Source organism: Cnephaeus nilssonii, assembly GCF_951640355.1.
Source record: "Cnephaeus nilssonii genome assembly, chromosome: 13".
Classification (NCBI taxonomy): Eukaryota; Metazoa; Chordata; class Mammalia; order Chiroptera; family Vespertilionidae; genus Cnephaeus; species Cnephaeus nilssonii.
The window spans coordinates 66,342,304-66,362,814 of NC_137084.1; the positions used below are offsets into that span (position 1 = coordinate 66,342,304).

The window sequence follows — 20,511 nt, forward strand, 5'->3', positions numbered from 1 at the left end:
GACACCGCCTGACGCTGCCCGCGGGGTTCCTGCAGCGATAGGGACCTGGCTGGCGGCATGGACACCACCTGATGCTGTCTGTGGGTTCCAGGGGACTATCGGGACCTGGCAGGCGGCATGGATAGCGCCTGACAATCACCCACAGGGTGCAGGCGGTGATCGGGACTAGGCAGTTCTAGCAGGCAGCGCCTGATGCTGTCTGTGGGATCCAGGGAGCTATCGGGACCAGGCAGGCGGCATGGACAGCGCCTGATGTCACCCGCGGGGTCCAGGCAGCGATCAGGACCAGGCAGGCGGCATGGATAGCACCTGATGTCACCCGCGGGGTCCAGGGTGCAATCAGGACTGGGCAGGGAGCGTGGTCAGTGCCTGACGTTGCCTGCGGGCTCCGTAGGCGGGGGTGGCCAGGGTCTCCGGGATCACTGTCTGCCCCGGGCCACCTGAGGACACCGGTGGAGCAGGCCAGGGTTGAACATTTTAATGAAAATGCGATGCCTGTGCCCTGCCCCACCGCACCCTGTCCCTGGAGAGGAGAGGGAAGTGGGCAGTTAGGAGGCACCGGGGTTCTGAAGTGGCTGGGAACAACCTGCAGGGGAGCTACCAGGAAGAGGTGCTGAACCATGAGGATGCAGAGGGCTGGCTGATGGAGGTGAGCAAAGGTGCAGATGAGGCGGCTATTGCCAGCACTGAGCTGGAAAAGTGCATTGAAAGCCTGATGGACAAAATCGCCTTTCTGAAGAAGGTGCATGTCCAGTATGCTCAGAACTCCATGGAAATGGACGTGTTCTCCAAGTCCGACCTCTCCACTATGCTCAACGACCATCCACACCCAGTATGAGAAGCTGGCTGCCAAGAACATGCAGAATGCCGAAGAATGGTACAAGAGCCGCTTCACCATGCTGACAGAGAGCACTGCCAAGAGCACCTACGTGGTTCGGGCCAGCAACTGCTCAAGGCCAAGACCCTGGAGATTGAAGCAAGCTGGGGCATGAACAAAGCGCTGGGAAAGCAGCTGCAAGAGCTAGAGGATAAGCAGAACTCTGACGTTAGTGCTATGCAGGACACAATCACCAAATTAGAAAATGAGTTGAGAACCACAAAGAGTGAAATGGCAGGATACTTAAAAGAATACCAGGACCTCTTCAATGTGAAGATAGTTTTGGATATTGACATTGCAGCTTACAGGAAACTCTTGGAAGGTGAGGAGACCGGCTCAGTTTCACCAGCATGGGAAGCATAGCCAGCAGCTACTACCAGAGTTCCCAGGTCTTTGGTGATCTGCCTACGGTGGTTTACAGACTAGCTCCTACTTGATGTCTGCTCACTCCTTCCCTTCTTAATACACCAGCCACGTCCAGGAGGAGCAGATCGAGGTGAAGGAGACCATTGAGGCTGCAAAAGCTGAGGAAGCTAAGGATGAACCCCCTTCTGAAGGAGAAGCTGAAGAGGAAGAAAAGGAGAAGGAAGAGGCTGAGGAAGAGGAAGGAGAGGAAGAGGAAGAAGGTGCCAAGGAAGAATTTGAGGATGCAAAGGAGGAAGAAGGAGGTGAAGGTGAAGGAGAAGATGCTCAAGAAGCTGAGGACGAGAAGAAAGATGAAGGTGCTGGGGAGGAGCAAGCAACCAAGAAGAAAGATTGAGCCCTCCTTTCCTTAATTATTTCAGGAATAATCCTCCCAAAACCAGGTCAACCCCGCCTCCAACCAAGCAGTTGAGTTCCCAATACTATATGAATTAAGAAGTCAATATATATAACATTCTGAGGTGACTCAGGTTGGACATTAAATGTTATGCTATGACTTTTCTCCTTATGTAAAGTATCTGTTTGCTTGCAGAGTGGCTTCCTGGCTTGCTGCCAGCCTGTGCATGGTCCACGCTTATGAGTTCAGGATCTATGACAATGTGAATAATTCAGATGTTTACAATAAAAACACATGAATACAGGAATTCGCTAATGTTAATGTTAAATTTCATGGAAAAAATAATCCTTTGAATCTTTGGTGGTTAGAAATTAAAGACCTCAAATCATGTGCAATAAACAGTAAATAAAGTTACACTGAATGACAAAAAAAATACATTAGGGGCCAGGAAATGTCAAAAGAACTGGGGAACCATTCCCAGATCAGGAAGGGAATTCACAGGGTATATATTATTGCTACGAATACAGTATTTCCTACTACGTACAACATATACAATGTAATGTATTAGATGCCTTCCTATTGGATGAAGTATGTATTCTCATAGAGTAATACTGGTAGATATGTTATAGTTATGGCAGTATGTCATATCCTATCTATATTAATAAAAGGGTAATATGCTAATTAGACCATGAGACCTTCCAGATGTCCTTCTGGACAAAGCTATGGTGGCGGGGCTGAGGCAGAAGCGGTTATGGGTGATCAGACCAGGAGGGGAGGGCAGTTGGAGGTGAGCAGGCTGGCAGGGGGGTGTAGTTGGGGGCAAGCAGGCCAGCAGGCAGAGTGGTTAGGGGAGATCAAGCAGGCAGGCAGGTGAGCGGTTAGGAGCCAGTAGTCCCACATTGTGAGGGGTTTGTCCAACTGCAGGTTTAGGCCCGATCCCACAGGGGTCCCAGATTGGAGAGGATGCAGGCCAGACTGAGAGACCACCCCCTCCCTAATAAAACAGTAATATGCAAATTGACCGCACCTTCGCTACGCCCATGCCACGCCCATCAACCAAGCCATGCCCATCATCCAATCAAAGCGAGTATGGAAATAAACCCGACCAAGATGGCGATTAATTTGCATACATAGGCACCCTGAGCTGATCCCCTGCGACGGATTGCAGGGAGCTGGGGTCCGCTCTGGCACCAGACCGAAAACCTCCGCCAGAGGCTTTTGGCCTGGAGCCGGAGCAGACACCCAGCTCCCTGCTTTCGATGGATGGTGGGCGTGGCAGATACCCAGCTCCTCGCTCTGATTGGATGGTGGGCGTGGCGAGCGGACCCCCTGCCATCGAAAGCAGGGAGCTGGGTGTCCGCTTTGGCGGAGGCTTTTGGCCTGGTGCATGAGCGGACCAGACCCCCTGCCATCGAAAGAGGGGAGCTGGGTGTCCGCTCATGCACCAGGCCAAAAGCCTCCGGAGGCTTTTGGCCTGGTGCATGAGCGGACTCCCTGCCATCGATTGCAAGGAGCTGGGGGTTTCTTTGGCCTGGTACACCAGCGGACCCCCTGCGATTGATCACCTGGGCAGGGAGCTAGGGGCCTGGTGCACAAGCGGACCCCCTGCAATCGATCCCAGGGAGCTGGGGGTTGCTTCAGCCTGGTACACCAGCGGAACCCCTGCGATAGATTGCCTGGGCAGGGAGCTGGGGGTCTGCTTTTGGCCTGGGCAGGAGCGGACCCTCTGCGATTGATTGTAGGGAGCTTGGGGTCCGCTCCTGCCCAAGAGGCTTTCAGTCTGGGCAGGCCTGGGCAGGGGCTGAGCCGGTGATCAGAGGGAGCTGGAGAGGCCTGCCCAGGCCTAAAGCTTCGGCCAGAGGCTTTAGGCCTGGGCAGGGCCCAGCCCTCCATTGGTGTGAACTATAGAGGAAACACCTTTTCTGACTGCACATTGGCTAAGCTTCCTGTATGCCACTGGTAATATTCTTAGTTACTTGGGTAATAAGAATCCAAAAAGGTGATCTAGGGTTTTTCCACCACACTTCTGGAGAAAAAAATGAAGGTCCGCTGCTGGAAGGCTAAGAAATGTCATATCCTGCCCTAGCCGGTTTGATTCAGTGGATAATGCCTCAGCCTGCAGACAGCAGGGTCTGGGTTTGATTCTGATCAAAGGCATGTACCTAGGTTGCAGGCTCCTCCCTGGCCGGGGCCCAGATCAGGGCTCATGCAGGAGGCAACCAATCAAAGTGTTTCTCTCTGTCTTTCCCTTTCTCTTCCACATTCTCTAAAAGTCAATGGAAAAATACCCTCAGGTGGGGATAAAAAATAAATAAAGAAATCCATATCCTATGAAAGACACATCTTGAAAATGCCTAAAGAAAGTTGTCATTTTTTCTTGGTGAAGGGACTGGAGTCCGTGTTGATGAAAACACCTTGGTGGCTGTGGTGACTGACAGTGGCTGCAGCAGCGGGGTGATGGGGCTGGTGCCTTCCCCTGACCAGCCTGGTTGCCTCCCAAAAAGGGAGGCCAGACTGCGGCTTAGGTACGCTCCCTGTGGGGCGCAGGCCTAAGCTGTGAGTAGGACATCCCCTGAGGGCTCCCAGTATGTGAGAGGGGGCAGGTTGGGCTGAGGGACCCCGACCCCCAGTGCACAAATTTCATGCACCGGGCCCCTAGTCTATATATAAAAGGCTAAGCGACCATCCTACCGGCTGGTAGGTATGACGCGCACTGACCTCCAGGGGGCAGACGCTCAATGCAGGAGCTTCCGAGTTTCAGTAATATGGCAGCAGTGGTTCTTGGGTGATGCACCCTGGAACCAGAGAGGAGGGAGCCCGATTCCTTGTGGGGCCGCGTGATTCCACCTTTGGCCATGGGTTATGTTGTTGCTGGGGCACTGTTGGCCCCAAATCTGGTTTACTGCACACTTGCATTTATGTTCCACACCCTGTATGACAGCAACTTTGCAGAGTGCCCTCTCACACTCTGAGACCCCTCGGGGGACGTTAGAGAGCCGGTTTCGGCCTGATCCCCACCTGTTGGAAGGACCCTGCTCACTCTGCAGATGCCCTTCAAGCCTCAGCGCTGCCCCAGGTGTGGCTGGCCGGGAGGGACTGCTGGAGGTTCGCTCTAGGGCATGTCCGACCCATCTCTCCCAATCCTGTCCCGCCGGCCAACTTTTAATTAATTTTCTTTCAATGTGCACGGGTTACCAGGTCACTAGTATTCGTATAAGTTCTTTGGTTAATATCTTCATGTCCCCCTTCCCTCTGAGATTCCTAAGCCTGTTCCATGCTTCTATGTCTCTGGATCTATTTGTTCAACAGTTTATTTTTTTTCATTAGATTCCACATATGAGGGAGATCATGTGATATTTGTCATTCTTTGACAGGCTTATTTCACTTATCATACTATTTTCTAGGTCCCTCCATGCTATCTCAAAGGGTAGGAGCGCCTTCTTTTTTATAGCTGTACTAGAAGCCCGGTGCACGAAATTCATGCATGGTGGGGGGTTGTCCCTCAGCCCAGCCTGCACCCTCTCCAATCTGGGACTCCTGGAGGGATGTCCGACTGCCCGTTTAGGCCAATCCTGGTGGGATCGGGCCTAAACGGGCAGTCGGACATCCCTCTCACAATCCAGGACTGCTGGCTCCCAACTGCTTGCCTGCCTGCCTTCCTGATTGCCCCTAACTGCTTCTGCCTGCCAGTCTGATCACCCCCTAACCACTCCGCTGCCAGCCTGGTTGATGCTTAACTGCTCCCCTGCCAGCCTGTTTGCCCCCAACTTCCCTCCTCTGCCAGCCTGGTCACCCCTAACTGCCCTCTCCTGCAGGGTTGATCACCTCCAACTGTCCTCCCTTGCAAGCCTGGTCCCTCTCAACTGCCCTCCCTTGCAGGCCTGGTCCCTCCCAACTGCCCTCCCTTGCAGGCCGGGTGCCTCCCAACTGCCCTCTCCTGCTGGCCATCTTGTAGTGGCCATCTTGTGTCCACATGGGGGCAGGATCTTTGACCACAGGGGGGCAGCTATATTGTGTGTTGCAGTGATGATCAATCTGTATATTACTCTTTTATTAGATAGGATAGAGGCCTGGTGCACGGGTGGGGGCCAGCTGGTTTGCCCTGAAGGGTGTCACAGATAAGGGTGGGGGTTCCCTTGGGGTGTGGGGCGGCCTGAGGGAGGGGCCTGTGGTGGTTTGCAGGCCGGCCACGCCTCCTGGCAACCCAAGGGGAGGCCCTGGTATCTGGAATTTATTTTCCTTCTACAATTGAAACTTTGTAGCCTGGGGCAGCAGCCACTTCTGTGGCAGTTAATTCACCTTCTACAATTGAAACTTTGTAGCCTTAAGCGGGTGAGCCCGGCCAGGGTGTGCAGAAAGCTTTGCTTCCCCTGTTGCCGCCGGCAACCCTGGCCTGCTCCCTCAAGCTCCATTCTGCCGCCATTTGTTTGAATTTGTTTACCTTCTATAATTGAAACTTTGTAGCTTGAGTGGAGGCTTAGGCCTGCAACGACTATGGAAAGCTTGGCTTGCTCTGTTACCTGGGAAACCTTGCTCTCTGTGGCTGTAGCCATCTTGGATTGGGGTTAATTTGCATACTCGCCCTGATTGGCTGGTGGGCGTGGCTTGGCTGGTGGGCGTGGCTTATGTAGCGGAGTGATGGTTAATTTGCATATTACCATTTTATTAGAGAGGATAGTATTCCATTGTGTAAATATGCCACATCTTTTTTTTATCCACCCATCTACTTGGGCTGTTTCCAGATCCTAGCTATTGTATATTCATATATATTACAATATATAATAAAAGCATAGTATGCAAATTGTCCCCTCGACTGGGAAGTGTCCAGGAGTTCAACCAGGGGGCGGGGCTGGCTGGGGGAGGGGAGAGAGGCCTTGGCTGGCAGCCAGCAGCTGGCAGCCAGCAGCCGGAAGTCCGCAGCCGCTAGGAACCCTGCCAGTGCACAAATTTCATGCACTGGGCCTCTAGTTGTAAATAATGTTGCTATGAACATAGGGGTACTAGAATTTAGTCAATTAATTAATTAATTAATTAATTAATTAATTAATATTCTTTATTGTTTAAAGTAATACATATGTCTCCTTTGTCTTCCATCGACCCCCTCCCTGGCCACTCCCACCCCCCAGGACATGCCTCCACTACCCCAATGTCTGGGTCCATTGGTTATGCTTATATGCATGCATACAAGTCCTTTGGTTGATCTTTTAATCCTGTCCCCTTCCCTCTGAGGTTGGACAGTCTGTTTGATGCTTCTCTGTCTCTGGTTCTATTTTTGTTCATCAGTTTATGTTGTTCATTATATTCCACAAATGAGTGAGATCATGTGATATTTATTTTTCTCCAACTGGCATATTTCACTTAGCATAATACTCTTCATGTTTATCCATGCAGTTGCAAATGGTAAGAATTCCTTCTTTTTTACAGCAGTGTAGTATTTCATTGTATAGCTGTACCACAGTTTTTTAATACACTCATCTGCTGATGGGCACTTAGGCTGTTTCCAAATCTTAGCTAAATGGTAAATTGTGCTGCTATGAACTTAAGGGTGCATATATCCTTTCTGATTGTTTTTCTGTTTTCTTGGGATATATTCCTAGAAGTGGGATTACTGGGTCAAATGGGAGTTCCATTTTTAATTTTTTGAGGAAACTTCATAGTGTTTTCCACAGTGGCTGCACCAGTCTGCATTCCCACTAGCAGTGTATGAGGGTTCCTGAGAACCCAGAAATTGACCCAAGCATATGCTCAATTAATATTTGACAAAGGAGGCAACAGTATACAATGGAGTCAAGACAGTCTCTTCAAAAATGGTGTTGGAAAAATTGGTCAGATACATACAAAAAAATAAAACTAGACCACCAACTTACAACACACACACACACACACACACACACACACACACACACACACACACACAATCTCAAAATGGATAAAGGACTTAAATGTAAGATGGGAAACCATAAAAATCTTAGAAGAATCCACAGGCAGCAAAATAGCAGACATATGTCATAGCACTATCTTTACTGATACAGCTCCTAGCGCAATGGAAACTAAGGAGAAAGTAAACAAATGGGACTACATCAAAATAAAAAGTTTCTGCACAGCAAAAGAAACCATCAACAAAACAACAAGAAAGCCCACTGCATGAGAGAACATATTTGCCAGTGTTATATCGAATAAGGGTTTAATCTCCAGAATTTACAAGGAACTCATACAACTTAACAAAAGGAAAATAAACAATCCAATCAAAAAATGGGCAAAGGACCTAAATAGACACTTTTCAAAAGAGGACATACAGAAGGCCCAGAGAAAGATGAAAACATGCTCAAAGTCACTAATCATCCAAGAGATGCAAATCAAAACAACAATGAGGTACTATCTCACACCTGTCCAAATGGCTATCATCAACAAACGACAAGTGCCGGTGAGGATGTAGAAGTTTGCTTTATGAATAAGACATGGTAAATTTGTCCTAATGTCAATATTTTAGAAAGTAAAATCAATACATGAATCATAAATAATTTAAGTTACAGCTGTGCTTTTTTTCTGTTAGAAATCAAAGCAGATTCTTTCCTCAGATCCACTTAAAACATTTGTTTATGCTAAAAAACATACAAAACCCTTAAGTGTGGGGAGTGTGTTTCTTTTCTTAGAAAGCATCTCAGGAGAACAGAACTGCTGTTAGTTTCCAGTGTTCAGTCACATTATGTGGTTTAATAGGGAGCTCAAGAAGGCAGGTGGAAACATTTAACAGACAGGTATTGTCTTGACATCGGGTGTGTACACCCCGCATGGTCCTGCTCATGTCTGCTGTCTGGCATGATTTCTTCCTGGAAAAATTGCTAGTGCTCCCTTTTACTCTCATAGCATCCAGTTTGGACAGTAAAATACATGTTTACCCTAGTTATATAATTTGCTCTATTTCTAAAAATCTAAGAAGTGGAGTTTCTAAAGAAAAATGTTGGTTCTTGCCTTCACTATCTGTTCGTTCCTTAGAACTGAGGACACTTGTCTTTGGTTCTTGATTAACAATTAGTTCATATCCGACTTTTTTTTTTTTTTAAATCCTCACCCCAGGATATTTTCCCATTGATTTTCAGAGAGCGTGGGAGAGGGAAAGACAGAGAGAAACATTGATGAGAGGGAAACACATTGATTGGTTGTTTCCTGTACAGGACCCCACCAGGGCCAGGCTATGGAAGAGCTTGCAACCTAGGCACGTGCCCCTCACCGTAATGGGACCCAGGATCCTTCAGTCCACAGGCTGATGCTCTATATTCGCTGCGCCAAACTGGCCAGGGCATATCCAACTGCTTTCATAGTTATGTCAACTCAAAGTATTTTTTTATAGACCTTGGAGCATTTTTCAACTTTATGCACTAATTATTGGGGCTGTACCCCTTATTCTTTGGGTCTACAGTTGAGCATCAAGTCCTCCACAAAGCTTATACATAGGTGCATTTTTGTATCCTTGGAGCTATATACACTTAAATAGATGGCCAACATTAAAATTTTGAAATATTTAATTTTTCACTTTATAGTCTAGCTTTCTCTCTTTAATGTAATGATTTTTAGGAATTTTTCCTTGTATATATATGGGATGTTATAGGATAAGTAATGATTGGCAAATATAAGTACTAAATATTAAGGTATGTCACAGTTAATATATAGTTGATACTGTTTAATATGAATATGCATTCATACATATTGAAATGAATATTCATTAATGTTATTCTATTAAGGAGAAAGCTACTATGATATTGGGAAGGAGCATGAAGATCAAGAACCAGAAGGTAAATCTTTTACTACATTCTGAAATCAGATCTTTTGGAGCACGGATCAAAAATACCAGCTATTTATCTTAAAGTTTTATTATATAAACTTAAAGTTTATCTCTTTAGGAAGGGGTAAAGGAATATGATGCAGTTCTGGCTAATTTTGATAAACTATGCAACAATAAATGTTACGTAAAATAGCTATATCTTTTCTTGATTAATCACCAGAAATAATACTTTCCTCATGATGTTTATAAGAAGATCAATAGTAATTATATAGTTGAGGTTAAAATAAGGAACTATGATAATTTTAAATTTAAAGCTATACTACATAAGACATAAAGGAAAGCTTTCTCTATTAGTTTTGCAGTTATTCTCCGTGTAAGTATTATTATTTAAAAGGATATTGGAATGGAATATCCATCCCCCCAAAAGAGTATAAAATATAACTATATAACTTGCAAAATCTATAATAATAAAAGCATAATATGCTAATTAGACCAGACAGCCAAATGACCTTCCGGACATCCTTCTGGACATCCTTCTGGATGAAGCCACCGCAGCGGGGGGCCAAGGCTGAGGTGGTTAGGGGCGATCAGGAAGGCAGGCAGAGTGGTTAGGGGTGATCAGGCAGGCAGGCAGAGGGGTTAGAGGCAATCAAGCAGGCAGGAGAGCAGTTAGGGGCATCACACAAGCAGGCAGAATGGTTAGGGGTGATTAGGCAGGCAGACAGAGTGGTTAGGGATGATCAGGCAGGCAAGCAGGTGAGCAGTTAGGAGCCAGCAGTCCCGGATTGGGAGAGGGATGTCCAACTGCCAGTTTGTTCCATTATTTTCTTTTCATTATTGTTATTCATTTAAAATACAGTTGTATACATTAATTTCAGTTTGCTATCAGTTTTAGTTTCAATTTTTTGTTTTCTACTCCTTGGTGATTTATTTTTATTTTTAGATTATATAGACATTAACATGCTTCTAGAAGTCATAACTACAAAAAAATTATCCTTACTCAGAGAAATGTCATGCCCACCTCTGTCCCTTTCATCTTCACCCCACTTCATATAGGTAATCAATTTGTTGTTTTCCAGTTTATCTTTCTTGTGTTTTTTGGAAGCATAAGCAGATAGGTTTGCTTTTTAAATTTCTCATTACTTACCATAAAAAAGGTAGCACTCTTCACTTAATAATATATCCAGGAAATCACTTAATGTATGTTCATAGAGTTCTTTCTCATTAATATTTACAGTTGCATAGTATCCACTGTTTGCACATACACTATAGTTTATCCAACACTATCCTATTGTTATTCTGGTTTTCTCAAGAGTTTTTAATTGAGAATGAGTCTGAATTTTGTCAAAAGCTTTTTAGCACCTATTTTTCTTCAAATTTAGTCTTGATTTCTGAAAGTTTTCAGCCTTTTTCTATTTTTTTTTTAACCTCAGTTTTTCAATTTCTTAATTCATCTTTCATCACATGATCACCTACTGTTTTCTGGCCATTTCTTCCCTGAGTTTTTGTATTTCTGCTTTGTGGTCTTCCTTCTGAATAGTAATTACTTCATTATATCTCCAAGAAATTTTGGCTTAAACAATTTTCATCTGATTGATAACAATATTCTGGTGAATTTTTTTTTTCCTATAGGGATGTGTTGTTGCTCTTTCCCCACTTTAGAAAAATGGTGTTTTGTGGATGTGGTGTTTATACCTTTTCTGTTTCTCATACTTGATTAAGTTGCATATTTTATGAGCTGTCTTTTCACAAAAAGCTTATGTTGAAGAAAGAGGAAGACTAGGGTAATCTGGGACTTCTACAACTCAAAGGCTCCCAGTTTGTGTTTTAGTAACACCATCAGGTCTCTGCTACTTCTTGAACTTGACCTCTTCAGGGAAGTTTCTATTGCCATACCTAAACTTCTACAGGTTCTACTCTACCCTTGCCACCACGAGTTCTCCTCTGCCCTTGCCATAGGCCTTTAGGGGATCCTTCCTAAATGTAGAAGACATATGTTTGATGATTCATCTCTCTGGGTAACTTCTGAGCCCTCTCTCTGCCTCCCACTGTGCTCCTCAACCCTGCTCATAGCTATTCCCATTCTGAGCGGGTCTTCTTCAGGGTTTGTGTATGTGCTGGTGAATTTGGAGATATGCTATTTATTTTCCTACTGCTCTCCTTACTCTTCCCTTGACTTTTAAACCCCATCACAGTTTTCTGCTCAGTTCTGTTCCCAATTCTGTGTAGAGAAGCATTTATGCACAAAATTTGTAGTTTGGAGGTATTTTTTGACTTCTGCCTTTGTTGAAGGTTGAATTTGCATTTCTCTCAATGTCCTTGATTACTTATGGCCTTCTGGAGGAGTGGAATGATTCATAACTGAGCTGCCACCAAGGTCTTACTGGAAATTAAAACTTATTTTACAATGTTTCCTGTGTTTTACTTACCATATCACTCTAGTCCAGTTATTTCAATTCTTTGTTGCCTCATTTCCAAAGTGGATTAGACAATATCTAGTAAGTTTCATGTAGGGATACATTGACATACTAAAGTTGGTCTGATATCTGATATGTGATGTGTTCATTATATTGTAATGATGATGATGATGATGATGATGATAAAGATCCTGGGAGTCTGAGTCTATGGTTACTTACTGATAGAGGAGTGGAGCTCCTGGTTTGAATTAATGTGGAGTTTTTATGAGGGATATTATAAACTTTCTGCTTTCCTCTTCTCCACTTCCCTTTCATTAACTGCATCTAGAAACACTTGGTTTGATTGGGTAAGTATAATACTCAAATCATCATATATATGACTATATAATATTTGTGGCATTTAATGGCCATGCAGAAATACATAATTAAGCATGTTATTAGGGATGCCCTTAATTTTATTATCTATTTGATTATAGTACTGAGCAAGTTTAATGGCACTTCATTTGGCTTAATTTTAATTAAAATATATGCCTTTTTAGAATTAAATAAAAAACAATGAGATATCTGTGCTTACATTTATGATGATTTTTTTAAATCCACAATTCATGATTACTTGGATATATGAACCAAGAAAATTGCTTTTTTCCCTACTGGGATGTCTTCTAATCTCCTTCCACCCCAAAAAATAATTTATTTACCCAAGCTTGTTTTCAGTATTTCATTTCTCTCCTGCTAATCACCTCTCAAGAGATTTGGAAGTGAGTTTGTATTGGAAATGAATGTGAATATTGTCTGTATTTATATGAACTTTAATTTAAATATCAGAAATTCTCCATAATGTCATTTGTATCTCATCTTAAATAAAAGTATTGTTCCTTTGTTCAAAGCCTAAATCAAATATCACATCCTCTGTGAAGCCTTTCTTGACTTGCCCAATGCAATTAGAGAAAATTTTTTTTTCTATTGCTGCACTTTCCTCACTGTGTTATGTTTTGTGCACAGCACATGGCTTCTAGTGCAGAATTGAATGAGATACATTTGTATCTTCAGACTTTATATATTTATTGGGAATTAGAAGCCAGTCCCTTGGCCTAGCTGGCGATCAGAGCTGATTTGGGGGGCTGGCCGGCAAGGGGAGGGAACCCGAGAGGTTGGCCAGCTGGCCAGGGGGAGGGACTGCAGGAGGTTGGCCGGCTGGCGGGGAGGGACTGCAGGAGGTTGGGCAGATGTGGGAGGTTGGTTGTGGGAGCACACTGACCACCAGGGGGAAGATCCTGCATTGAGCATCTGCCCCATGGTGGACAGTGCGCATCATAGCGACCGGTCGATCAGTCGTTCGGCCGCTTAGGCTTTTATATATATAGATGTTGTCTGTATCTTTCACATCCTCAGAACCTAGCATAGTGCTTGGCATTGAGAGGCACTCACTCAATAAATGGAAAATGTCCTTAAAAAGTAATTTTTGATTCATTAAAATTTCTTCCTGGTAAATGTCACAATAACATTAAAGATGTGATTCTCAACTATAAAATGTTATAAAAGTGTCCTAATACATGACTCAGACAAAGCAGTGCATTCTCTGTGGCCTTCATGTACACATTTATAAAATGAAGGATTTGGATAATATGATTTCTAAAGATCTTTATAGCTCCAAAATTCTATAACTGTGACACCTAAGAATTGAATAAATGGGAGAGGGTGATATGAACACATGTTTTCAACCCTACTTTCTATCACCTCTTTCTGGAATAACAACAATTAATACTAGCCCACATGTGTTGACTAAAAAGATCAATGAATTCTAGGGGAAAAACGTGTCAGTAGGAAGGGCAAGTCAAGGACCTACTACAGGATAGTTTGAATTAATTGTGAAACTGCTGAATTCTGGAATATTATGCACTATTAAAATTTATATAGAGACCATAATGAGATGTCATTTCATACCCATTCCAATGACTAACATTAAAAAGACTAATAATATCAAATTTTGATGAGAGTGTGTAATAATTGAAATTTCCGTTTATTGTTGGTAAAAATACAACGTACAAAAATCTAATTACTTTAGAGAAAGGTGTGGAAATTTTAAAAAATTGAACATATACCTGCCCTGTGACTCAGCAATTTCTCTCCTAGGTATTTTAAACTAGAGGCCCAATGCACGAAATTTGTGCAAGGGGCTTGGCCCTCGCAGCCCTGGCTGCCTTGCAGCCCCAGCTGCCTTGCAGCCCTCACAGCCCTGTGGCCCCGCCCACTGTTCATTCCAGAAGGTCATTCTGCCATCTGGTCTAATTAGCATATTAGCTCTTTATTATATAGGATTTTATTTATTTAAATTAGCATACAGTAAAATTGACTTTATTTTTGCCAAAGAGCTTTAAGATCTGTTAACACATAAATAGATCATGTAATCAGTCCATAATCAGGATATATTTCTGTCACCCCTAAATTTTTCTAGTGCTACTTTTTTATAGTCATTTCCTCCTCCTAATCCTACCCTTGACAACCACTAATCTGTTTTCTGTTGTTATCCTTGGTGTTTTGTGTTTTTTTCCCCCAGAAATTGAATCATATAGTATGTAACCTTCTGAGGTAGGCTTTTTTCATTCAGCATAATGCCTTTACGATGTATCCAAGTTATTGCATGTATCAATAATTCTTCCTTAAATTTTTTTTCTCAGTAGTACTTCATTTATGTACGTGCCACAGTTTGCTTATCCATTAACCCATGAAGTATATTTGGGTTGTTTCCAAGCTTGGGTGATTATGAATAGAATGGCTGTAAACAGGTTTTTTGTGTAACAATGAATTTTTTTAAATGACCATGTGTTAATTACTTTATTTAAGTCATTATTTTTCTATTTATTTTTATTTTTTTTCCCAACACCATTTATCCTCTCTAGGCCCTCTTCCATCTCTACCCCTGGCTCCTGCTACCCCGCAATCACTGTTGTCCATGTCCATGAGTTCTCTCTCTAGGGATTGATCAAAAAAGATGAATTTTCTTATAGCTATTTCTCTAGAGTAAATACCTAGGTGTAGAATTACTGGGCTATATGGTAACTTTATAAGAAATTGCCATTCTCTTTTCCAGAGTGCCTATGCCATTTTGCATAACCACCAACAATGCATGGGAGTTCCAGTTGTCACATGCTTGGTGTTGTAAGTACTTTCCTATTTTAGTCATTGTAATAGGTCTGGAGTGGTCTCTCACTCTGGATTTAGTTTGTGTTTCCCTAATGGCTAATCATATTGAACATTTTAAAAATGTATCTATTTATAATCTATACCCTTTGGATGAAATAATGAAATATCTGTTCAAGTCTTTGGCAGGTTTCTTAGCTGGGTTCTTTCTTTCTTTCTTTTTTTTTCTGTTTTTTTTTTTTCTTGTGGTTTGAGAGTTATTTATATATTCCCTTCTTTGTTGAATATGTGATTTGTGAAAAGTTTCTCTTAATCTGTCACTTGTATTTTCATTCTCTTAAAAATATGTTTTGCAGAGCAAATGCTTTTATTTTGATAAAGTGAAACTTATTTAAATTTTATTTTTTTATTGTTTTGATGATATATCTAAGACATCTTTAACCCCAAATAAAACACTTTCTTATGCAAGTTTTATAGTTTTAAGTTTTACGTATAGAACTATGGTTAATTTTGAGTTAATTATAACATAACGTGTGAGTTTTCAGTCCAACTTGATTTTGTTGTTTTGGGATGTGCAATTGTCCCAACACCCATTATTGAAAAACTACCCTTTTCTCCTTTCTGTTGGCTTTGCATCTTTGTAAAAAATTAATGGCTATATAAGTCCGAGTCTAATTCTGAATTCTATTTTGTTTTATTGTTTTATATATATATATATATATATATATATATATATATATATATATATATATATATCTGTTTCTTTAGCAATCCCACACTATTTGATCATTATAGTTTATAATAATTCTGAAAATCAGAAAGTATGATTCCTCCAGCTTTATTCTTTTTCTTCAAAATTGTTTTGACCATTCTAGGTTCTTTGTCTTTTCATATAAATTTTAGAATCAGCTTATCTATATGTACAAAAATCTTTCTGGGATTTTGATTAGAGTTGCATCAAATTTATAAACTAATTTGGGGACAATTATCATCTTTATGATATTGAGAGTCCAAACACAATATGGTTGTCTTGGTATAGGTTTTCTTTAATTTCTTTGATCCAATTTGAAGCTTACAGCATATACATCCTATAATGTTTATTATAACAACAAATATTATACCTAAATATTTGTTAGTATAATTGGCATTTTTAAAAATTTGGTTTCCAGTTATTCACTGCTAATATATAGAAATGCTGTTGACCTTTGTGTGTTGATCTTGTATCTTATGATATTTCTAAGCTTATTTAATACTTCTAATAACTTCCATTAGATTTTCTATGTAGATAGCTATATGTTTTGTGGATAGAGGCAATTTTATACTATTTTAACAATCTTTATACCTCTTTTCCTCCTTTATTTTCCTTCTTTCCTTCTTCTCTCTTCCTCATTCCCTCTTTGTCTTTCTTTTGCCTTGTTGCACTGCACTGGGTAGGACTTTCAGTATGATACTGAATAGGACCGGTATGATTAAACATACAAGAATATAAAAATAAACCCAAAGCAAAAACAAGGAAGGAAATAAGAAAGATAAGAGCAAAAATTAATGAAACTGAAAGTGAAAATTACTTTGACAAGTTGCCTCTTAGAGAACAGCTTTTTCTTTTACCATTAAGTACAGTGTTAGCTGTATGTTTTAGTACATGTTCTGTATCATATTGAGAAAGTTCCCATCTATTCCTAGTTTTCTGAGAGTGTCATGAATGAATGTTAAACTTTACTACATGAATTTTCAATATTGATTGATATAATCATGTGATTTTATTCTTCTTTAGACTTTGATTATGGTAGAAGACACTGATTGATTTTCGAATCCTATTTAATAAAGAGGGAATATGCAAATTGACCATTACTCCATCACAAATATGGTGACGCACATAGCCACAAGATGGCAGTGCCCAGTCCTCTCAGCCCCACCGGAGTCCCCCAGTCCCGGGGGGGTGGCCGCTAAGAGCGGTCAGCGTGAGTGGCCTGGCGGAATGCTTGCTTCATTGCTGCGGCAACAAGGCAAGCATTCCACCCCGGCCGCGGAGGGCCTCTGGCCAGGGAGGGCAGTTGGGGGCCATGAGGCCGGCCGGGGAGGACAGTTGGGGGCCATGAGGCCAGCCGGGGAGGGCAATTGAGGGCCATGAGGCCAGCCAAGGAGGGCAGTTGTGGGCCATGAGGCTGGCAGAGGAGGGCTATTGGGGGCCATGAGGCCGGCCAGGAAGGGCAGTTGGGGACCATGAGGCTGGCAGAGGAGGGCTATTGGGGGCCATGAGGCTGGCAGGGGAGGGCAATTGGGGGGCATGAGGCCGGCAGGGCAGGGCATTTGGGGGTGGTCAGGCCAGCCAGGTGGGGCGAGTTGGGAGCGAGCAGGCCAGTCGGGGGGGGGGGGAGTTGGGGGTGAGCAGGCCAGCAGGCAGAATGGTTAGGGGCGATCGGGCAGGCAGGCAGGTGAGCTGTTAGGAGCCAGCAGTACCAAATTGTGAGAGGGATGTCCGACTGCTGGTTTAAGCCCGATCCCACAGGGACATCCCCTGGCAGTCGGACATCCCCCGAGGGGTCCCAGATTGGAGAGGGTGTATGCTGGGCTGAGGGACACCCCTTCCCCCCATGCACGAATTTCATGCACCAGGCCACTAGCATTACATAATCTTCTTTTTCCCTGAATAAGCCTCACCAAATTATGGTGTATAATTATTATTATATACTGTTGGATTTGAAATGCTAGTATTTTGTTTATGGTTTTGGTATATAGGTAGTTGTCTTTTCTTGTATCATCTTTGTTTGGTTTCAGAGTAATGCTGGCCCAATATAATGAGTTTGTAAGTGTTCCCTCTTCTATGTTTTGGGGAGAATTGTATAGATTTGATGTTATTGCTTATGTATTCATCTGGGTCCAGTGATTTCTTTTTCACAATATTTTTTAACTATTTAATTTCTTTAATCAGATATAGTCCAAAACATAGTTGGTAAGTAAAAATGGAATGCTAAAATATTCAAATAATTTAAAATAAGTCAGAAAAGGGAAACAGGAACAAAAATGAAATGGGAACAATAAGAAATCAAATTTAAAGAATAGTATATGTACACCCAAACATAAATACAAATTGTCTGAAAACACCAATGCAAATTCAGAAACTGTTAGAATAAAAAAACAAAAATGAAAGATATGTTATCTACAAGAAACACTTCAAAAATAATGATATGCCTAGAATAATATCAAAAGGACAGGAAAATATATACTATGCAATCACTACTCAAGAGCCCGAAGTGATTATATTAATATTGGACAGACTAGGTTTCAGAGCAAAAATAATTACCAGAATAAGGAGAAAATTACATAATAAAAAGGTCATTTCAGCAAGAAGACATAATAATATCTAAATGTGTATGAACATAAGAGTGCTTGCAAAAACTGAAAGAACTATAAAAGAAATAGACAAACTAACATTATAGTTGGAGACTTGAACACTCCTTCCTCACTAATTATAGTAATAGACAGAAAATTTGTAAGGATGTAGTGTTCATCAAACAACTGAAATGTTGTAGAGCCTTGCATCAAACATAGCAGAATATGCATTCTTTTCAATTGCACATGGAATATAGACTATGTCAGAAAACTTAAATTTAAAAGAATTGAAATCATACAAAGTATGATCTCTGACAGTAATGAAATCAATCTAGAAATCATAACACAAAGATAATAGGAAAATATTCAAATACTTGTAATTAAAGGAAAATATTTCTAAAGTATCCACAGGTCAAAGAAGAAGTCTCAAGGGAAATTAGAAAATATTTTGAACATAATGAAACATAGACCATATGAAAATTTATGTTATCTAGCAAACACAGTGGTTAGAGGAAAATTTATAATATTAGAAGCTTATATGGGAAAAGAAGAAAGGTTACAAACAAATATAATCTAAGCTTCTATTTTAAGAAAATAACACAAGAAGATAAAAATAAACCCATCTTAAGGACAAGGAAGGAAATAAAAAAGGTAAGAGCAGAAATAAATGAAACTAGAAACTGAAAAGCAAAACAGAAAAATCACTGAAATCAAAGGCTGGTTCTTTAAAATATCCATTAAATTAATAAACCTTCAGCAAGATTGAGAAGGAAAAGAGAGCTGAGATGCTAACTACCAGTATCAGGAATGAAATTAAGGACATTCCTATAGAGCCAACAGATATTGAAGGACAACAAGGGAGTATTATGAGCAACTACATAAGTTCAACAGTTTAAATAAAATAAACCAATTTCTCAGAAACCATACACTACCAAAACTCACCCAAAACAAAAATAGATAACCTGAGGCAGGAAAAGTAATTCCTAGAAGAAATGGGTTTAGAAAACAAGTTATAGAAATAAAGGACGGGCCCTTGGAGTTTGGGAGTGAGGAAGTTAATGGTAATTACTTTTTCTATCTCTGTAATTTGCCCAATAAATGCTATCTTACAGTTTGAATTCTTTCCTAGCCAGAACCCAAATACCAAGGTTGCTGAACCCAGGTGTGGTCTGACCCCACCCGTCATACACCTGGTGCAGCTCCTGCCACAGTTATAATATACAACAGTTATATTATGCTTTTTAAAAAATTAAATCAATAGTCTGCGATTATAATTATCATTCAAATCTGTACAGTTTAGTTATGATGATTAAATTTACTCTCTTGAAAAAAATAAAAACGAAAGCAAACAAACAAAATAGAGAACCTGAGTAGTGATATCCTCAATTTCATTGGTGTTTTCAGACCACTTATATTTCTATTTGGGTCTATATATACACCATTTTTAAAATTTGATTTCTGATTGTTCTGTCTTCATTTTTGTTCCTGTTTCCTTACTGACTTATTTTAATTATTTGAAAAAATTTTAGCTTTTTATTCTTACTGGCTTGCTATTTTTTGGACTATTTCTCTTTGTCTTCTTTTAAATAGATTCTCTAGGGCAAAAATAAAATTAGTTAACTTTTGTCAGTATATTTAGTATCAATATTTTACTGCATCAAGTGGAATGTAGAAGTCTTATTAATTTATAGTTTCCTTTACCCTCTGTCTCAATTTATAATTTTCTTATGTATTACATATATATGAATTGCAAATCAAAAGAACATGTTATAATTTTTGTTTTCAAATGTCAAACATTTTAAAGAACTTCAGAGGATAGGAATAATCTATTGTATTTAACCAGATATTTATAATTTCTATTGTCAGTCTGAAGCATAAAACCTGATGTTCAAATCTCCCCTGGTGCCATTTCCCTTCTATCTGAAGAACTTCCTCTAGCATTTTTAAAGACAAGATCTGCTTGCTTCTTTTAGTTGTTTTTTTCCTCTAAGAATATCTTTATTTCAATATCAATCAGTTATTGTATTCTTCAGTCCTAAAATTTTTATTTGGATCTTATTTATATCTTATATTTATTTGATGATACTTTATACCTTCTATTAATTTATGAAATATATGGCTCTACATCTTTGAGCAATTTTTTAAAAATTTCTTTTTTTAATATATTTTTCATTATTTATAGTATTACAGTTATCTCCCA

The 20,511-nt window shown here is 41.0% G+C and overlaps 1 protein-coding gene across 1 annotated transcript in view; it reads left to right on the forward strand.

Annotated features, from left to right (window-relative positions):
- The window catches only part of LOC307110182 (uncharacterized protein), a gene marked incomplete at its 5' end in the record, with an annotated part of 131,446 nt that overhangs the window by 14,594 nt on the left and 96,341 nt on the right, over positions 1 to 20,511 (forward strand). The window contains 2 exons of the mRNA XM_079789189.1: positions 9,380 to 9,430; positions 14,929 to 14,996. Of these exons, the coding sequence (XP_079645315.1) occupies positions 9,380 to 9,430; positions 14,929 to 14,996 (119 nt within the window). The remainder of the gene's footprint in view (positions 1 to 9,379; positions 9,431 to 14,928; positions 14,997 to 20,511) is intronic.